This window comes from Carlito syrichta, unplaced genomic scaffold (genome assembly GCF_000164805.1).
Source record: "Carlito syrichta isolate Samal-C Ts95f unplaced genomic scaffold, Tarsius_syrichta-2.0.1 Scaffold118752, whole genome shotgun sequence".
Taxonomy (NCBI): Eukaryota; Metazoa; Chordata; class Mammalia; order Primates; family Tarsiidae; genus Carlito; species Carlito syrichta.
The window spans coordinates 86200-92932 of record NW_007062848.1 but is presented as its reverse complement, the minus strand read 5'-3'; the positions used below and the strand labels follow the sequence as shown (position 1 = coordinate 92932).

At 47.8% G+C, this 6733-nt stretch overlaps 1 protein-coding gene across 1 annotated transcript in view; it reads right to left on the bottom strand.

Annotated features, from left to right (window-relative positions):
* Positions 1 to 4967: 4967 nt before the first annotated feature.
* ITPRIPL2 (inositol 1,4,5-trisphosphate receptor interacting protein like 2) overlaps positions 4968 to 6733 on the bottom strand; it is a 6910-nt gene continuing 5144 nt past the window's right edge. The window contains exon 2 of the mRNA XM_008047942.1: positions 4968 to 6733. This exon is cut by the window's right edge and continues 1 nt beyond it. Within this exon, the coding sequence (XP_008046133.1) occupies positions 5180 to 6733 (1554 nt within the window). The 3' untranslated portion in view covers positions 4968 to 5179.

The window sequence follows — 6733 nt, the reverse complement described above, 5'->3', positions numbered from 1 at the left end:
GAAAGAAAAAAGGCTTGCCGGGCATGGTGGCTCATGCCTGTAATCCCATCACTTTGGGAGGCCGAGGCAAGAGGATTACCTGAGCTCAGGGTTCAAGACCAGCCTGGGCAACTTGGCAAGACCTCGTGTCTACAATAAATAAAAATAAAAAATCAATGGTGCATAGTGGCACATGTCTGTATTTCCAGCTACTTGGAAGGTTAAGGCGGAAGGATTGCCTGAGCCCAGCAGGTTCAGTGTGCCAGCACACTCCAGCCTGGGCGATAGTGAGACTCAAAAAAAAAAAAAAAAAAGGAAAGGAAAAAGACTCGAGGGCAGAAACCCAGGGTGCACTCCCGCAGGGCTATGAACTAGCATCTTTTCCCACCTGTATATGGAGCTAATTTTGTACAATGATCCTCTACACCCAGATTCCCAAAGCAGTTGAGGCTTGTGCAAAGAACCCCGAGCCAGCATGGGCACAGGCTGCACTCTGAGAAGATGACCGCCCTCCCCAAATCTGTCATTCAATCCATCCACAGGTTTCTACAAGTTCCTTTATTAATAAAGCAAATTATAAAAGGACAAGGTCTCCAAATGACCCAAATGATTCAAAGTGCAAATTTATTCCAACCTGAAAGAGAAAATGAATGGCAGGCCTTGCCTTTTTTGGGCCATGGAAATTTGATGTGATTAATCTGTCTTTTAATCACACAATTGCAGCAGCAGAATCATATCTGGTTAACTCTTTGGTCTCTGCCATTGGAACAAAATGAATTGAGTGCAGTTGCCAGACTGCATCCTAATATACAGTTTGGGGGTCAGAAGACACATTAAAAACAACAATAAAATAGATTAGGAATGTTTTATGTCAAGTGACGGAATCAAGGCACTTTTCTTTTTTTTTAACAAAAGTTGCTTAAAAATATTCTTAAATATCGGACACTTCAGAAACCAGATTATAGTATCTATCATTTCACTACACATTTTAGTCTATTCTCTCTGTATACAAGGTCACATATTCTTCACCCTCTCCCAACTTGTACTTGCTTTATCCCCTTCCAATCATGTGCTACATACGCATAAAAAAATCAACAGTTGTGTGTAAATGACAAGTGATTTTAAAAAACTAACACCACCACAATGATAACGCTGAACCTGCTTCCCTCATCAGGGACCCTGGAAATGTTAATAATAAGGTTTATTTTCTCCACCACTGGAGAGAGAGGTAACAATCTTTCTCCAGTAGGTAGGGAAGAGATGTCAAAGTCTTCATTAAAGTCAAAAGCGACATGTTACAGAAAAAGCAACTTAGTCCAGGAGGTTAGATGAGACGCTTTGAAAGCACTTAGGTTAATTCCTTCAGAGTGCTAGGATGTCAATTTTGGTTGAAAAGGGATAGAAACATTCAAGAGTGAAGTGTGATCAGAACTGTGTTCTTGGTAGGGGGAAGGGTACAGCCTAAGAAGTTTGCCTCCCAAAACCCAGCACCGTTTTGCTGGTGTTCACAGCCACCAACCATCACTGTAAAGGCACAGGCTAGGATACCCCTAATAAAAAATAATTGATTTTTAAGATGACAGTAAAATTCAAAAACAAAAAAACAAAAAACAAGTTATTCCACAATCCTTCCTGATTACTCACCTGCAGACTCCAACACAGACAAGAAGTTTATCCCAAATCACCAGGAAGGAAATGCCAAGACCTGGCCCCAAGTGGTTTGATTTAGGGATCTGACCTGCAAAGACCAGCTCCAGGATCAAGGGTCCTTCTGGGAATTGTGAGTTAAGTGTTATCTGTGGCGGTGTTAAGTTTTTTTGTTTGTTCCTACAATAAAGCTTAGCTTTGAGACAGAAAGATGATGTGAAAGATCACACTTCCAGCTATATATAACATCACCATATCCATAACAAAAAAATAGAACCTTATGCATACTCGGGGGTGATGACTAGTAAGGTAGGGGTTGCAAACTGGTGGCCCCCAGCCTCAACCAAATGTTGTTTGGCCCACATGGCATTTTGGACATTTTAAAATTATTTGCTTTAAGCAATTTTCACTTTTCCAAAAAGTCCCGATTTCCGACCCCTGCCCCTCTTTCTTCTGCGTGGAACTAAGTAATGGCTGTCCCCTTAGAGGTGGGTGCAGCCCTCACCACCCGCCCACCTCTTCCCTTTGACTTCCCCACCTTGTTTCTGCAGGTTGCTGAGTTTGCCACCCCTGGTTGGAAATAGCACTTACCTAAAAATGTGTTTCTTAACCCAAGCCCCTCTTGCCCCCTCATGTGATTTTTACTTCATCTCCCTCCTCCCATCTCTTCCTTTCATTTCCATCATAAGTCCCTCTTCCCAAATTCTTCCCATTTCTTTTAGTTCACTCAAATTCTACCTTCTTTCAGCTTCAGTTTCATTTTGCAAAAAACATTTCTGCTCAGCCCGTGAGCATTCCAGGAAGGCTCCCGGGACTGGCCAGGGGGTGTTACTGAAGGGTGTCTTCTGCAAAATGACTCACTCACCTTCCCCAAAGACATTTTCTTCAGGCACTGGCTGGACAACTCATTTCTGCTGAGCCTCCTCATTTGAGAATATTTGCGTATGTGAATCTTCAGTACCAAGCATACACCAAAAATGTGTACATTTCAGATGAAGGACATGACAGAGCCCTAATAAAATACAGAACTGAGCTTCATTTACGTGCCTCGGGCCACCATCACACCTGGCTGATGAGCCCCACTATTTCCTTTGTACATAGTACATGTTTTGGCTTACTAAACATTGATCAAAATTGATCGAAATCTCTAAGTTTTGGTTACCATGTACAGAGAACAGCTGCTCAGCATGGCATTTAAATAAAACATTAATATTTTAAAAATTCACAAAGACAATGTCCCATTAATTTAAAAAAATAAAAATTTAAAAACCTTGAGAATGGATGAGGCTTTGGGTAATTAACATAAAAACTACAACAAAACTACAAGAATGGTATGTTATCAGACTTATACTTTAAAACACTATTAAGATGAAAAAGGACTCAGCTAGAGATATTTGGAAAATTCAACTTTTTAAAGCTCTGTAAGATTCCTCCAACGCCCTCACTGTCCCCACTCCAGTAGACAATGAGATGGAGAAGTTATGGCTGAGTATGGGAAAAAAAAATATATATATATATGTATAATATGCATATATAAAAGATCTACTCTTGGCATTTATTTTAAAAACTAATTAAAAAAAAAAAACTGTGCAGCTTCTATTGTGCAGGAAGCTGGTAGACTGATCCCTTTGCTCAATGCAGTACCTTATGACCTAACACTGACCTCAAAAGCTGGGAATGACCTTTGTGGGGCACTGTCCCCAAGACAACCTCAGAGACACAGCACAACATCTGCAGTTGTTTTTCTTTCAGTCCAAGGTTGCAAAGGATGTGAGAAGCCAATGCAGCTCTCAGGAGAAGGAGTCCCTGTAAATCACTCTTCACAACGATTTCCCACAGCGGCCAAGTGGGTCCCCTAAAGAAAGAAGGTTTATAGAGTTCCCTCAGAAGAGCTCAGAAATTAAACAATGGTCGTATTCACATAGCTATTTTTGTCTCTCAGATTGTACCTTTAAGAGTCTAAGGAAGTACATGTCTTTATTTTTTAAAAAAATTATAATAACACTGGGACCGACTGCATTTCAAATCAGGCAAGCAGATGATGGACCATTCTGAATTCAGACTGTGATTGAAGGCTCTTAGAAATTTGGAAGGACAAGGAAACATTACAGAATGGGCTCCACCTGGCTGCAGAATACACCCAATCCAGTCATATTTATGCTCAAAGGGAAAAAAGAGCAGACTGCCATCAAGGGCTGTGTCACTTTCTCTTCCCTAACTTGTCTCTTCTATCCACTGATCAGGGAGAAACCGATCTTCAAGCACAGAGCCTAAGACACTGAACTAGAAGGGACACAGTTTGCAAGTCCTGTGCTGAGTCAAAAGCTCCTTGCAGTTGGTGCCTTGGGGCCACATAAGGCTGCCACGGCAAAGGAGAGAAAAGCCTTCTGCCCACTAGCATTGATGGAAAGTGCTAACTACATGCTAGGCACTGCGGCAAGTATTTCCTTTTCATTATTAGCTCAGAAAGAAATCTCTTTGCAAAAGTTTCCTAAAGTCTTAAAACAAAACAAAAAGGGTTCTGTCTCCCGCTGGCAGCAAGCTCTTTACCTTTACAGGCAAAGACCAAAACGTATCTTTCTGCAGAACCAACATGCTTTATGCCCTCACTAGTGTTGTCCTGAATATATATTTTGTTGCTACTTTGCCCCATGCCTGGCCTGGAGTAGGTGCTCAATGAACGGTGTTGATTGATGGGCACCTATCCCAGCTTTGGTTGGCAGGGATGTTAAGTAAGCATGCTGACCGCTTCCCAAGGCTGCACATTTCTTAGAAATAAACGTTAACTGGTCTGCCTTTCAGATACAACACGCAGTGCTAGCAATTATCATAAAATGAGCGAACTGGTCAAAATAAAGTGCTATTTGCTCTGGAAGCTTCTCTAACCAACTCTTGATTGCCACACGTGTGACTTAATTTTTGACAATCCTGTCAAACATCTGTGATTGCACCATTTAAAAATACATTAAAATAAATTTGAATAGTGGAAATCAGGTTCCTCAGAACATTAACCCCCAGAATAGAATCAGAGTTCCAGTTGTTGATAGATTCTTCTTCTTCTTTCTTTTCTTTTTCTTTTTTTTAAGATAATCGGAAACCTAGTACCCAGCAAGTAGCTATGCCTGAAAATATTAGTTTAAAAAAAAATTGGGGCAGAGATTTGTGTCTGAAAACCGACAGAAGGCACTTTCCCTGCAGCTAAAGCTTTTCCCTGCAGAGAAAGCAAGAGAAAGCTTTTCTTGCTTTCTCTGACGAACTCGTTTAAAAGCTAGAAACTTCTACACTCACTCCACACAGCCCAACGTTTGAACCTACTCTTGAAGGCTGCAATTGGGTGTCTTTCCACAACTTGCCCAAGGCACTTTAGTGGGTGTGAAGATACTATATTATATTGGATTGTGAAGCCAAGGGTGACATTTAAACCACCAAAGCCTGTGGCATCCTCTGATTTCCAGCAGCTTCTGCAATCTTGGATTTAACAGGCTTCCCTGCCATCCCCACCCAGTGGGAGAGGCTTTAGGAGAATTTGGTCAGGTGGGGGTGCTGTCAGGGTTTACGGTTCCCCTTCAGGGAACCCCTGGGTGTGCTGACTCCGGGGTGGGGGGCTCCTGGCAAGGTAGCGTGGACCCCCGTAGGACCGCAGAAGCTGGGGTAGCCTGCGCCACGTGGACAGCAACCGCGCTGCTGCGAGTTCCCGCGCTTGCGGGTCAAAAGCCGCCAGGACGTCAACGGGGGCGGCTTCGCGTAGTACCTTGGGCAGGGGGCCCACCTCAGCGGCCGCCCCACCGGGACCCAGGACACAGTGGAAGAGCGTGTGGCGTCGCAGCAGGCAGTCCCTAAGGTACTGCACCAGCTCCTCTAAACACTCGTTTAGGTGCGTCTCATCCCAGCTTTGTGCAAGGGACCCCTTGCGCAGCAGCACCGCCAGCAGCGCTGTCTTGAGCACGTATGAAGACAGGATGCGTCCCCACTGGGTGGCAGCCGCTGAGTCCAGCCCACGGGCACCCAGGTCGCGCAGAGCCTTCAGCAACTGCAGGCACTTGAGGTAGCAGGCGCCTGGAGGGGCCCGTTCCTGCAGCCAGCCCAGCAACTTCTGCTCCTGGCGAGCTGTGTTCACACCCCACAGTGCCTCGGCGCGCAGGCCCCCCGGGAGCTCTGACAGGGGCCCGCCAGGCAAGGGTGGCGGTGGCGGTGCCACAAGGAAGACCCCATCTCCCACATGGACTGCGGGGATGAGGCGCACGGCCATGGAAAGGCGGCAGCAGCCATAGTCCGTGCGGCAGGGCAGGATGTGTAAAGTAGGGGACTGTTCCAGGCCGCCCGGAGTCAGGGTGACCCGACAGCGCCCCTCCAGGCTGTAGCGCACCGTGGCCAGGGAGCGCTGCAGGTGCGACTGGAACCAGCGCAGCACCAGCGCCGCGGATAGGTGGCGCCGTCCGTGTACATCCACGCAGAAGCCATCAGCGAAGGGTTTGCAGTCCCGAAGCCAGTGGCCCCCAGAGGCCCCAGATGGCGAGGGCGGTGCCTTGAGGGCGCACACGAAGCAAGCCCGGAAGGCTGGGGCCAGCGCCGGCTCCGCACCCAGGCTCCGTGGCTCCAGCGCCACCATCGGCGGGAGGCGCAGCGGCACCAGCACGTCGAAGCCGTCGGGCCGGCGGATCTTATGCTGCTCGTAGGCGCTGCCCACTTGGATGAAGTCTCCGCGGAAGGCCAAGGCCAACGCCCCCCCGGGGATGGGGCCTGGGGACCCCCGGGCGCGGCCGGCCCGCACCAGTTCACCCACGATCCGGCTCACGTGCGCCTTGCTGTGACCCAGCACGTGCGGAGACAGGCGCACCTCGTGCTCGTAGTAACTCTCCAGCAGGATGCTGAGGCCCGGCTCTGGTAAGTGTCTCCGGGAGAAGGCGGAGTGACCCCCTAGGCGAGAAGCTCCGGGCAGGAAGCGCTGCCGGACAGCGTGGCGGCAGCGCAGGAGGACGTAGCCGAGGGCCAGCAACACCGCCGCCTTGAGCAGCGAGAAGCCGCCGTCCGCGCCGTCGGGCGGCTCTGCCCGAGCGCCCCCGCTTTCCCGCAGGACAAGGTAGAGGCACACCAGGGCGGTGCCCAG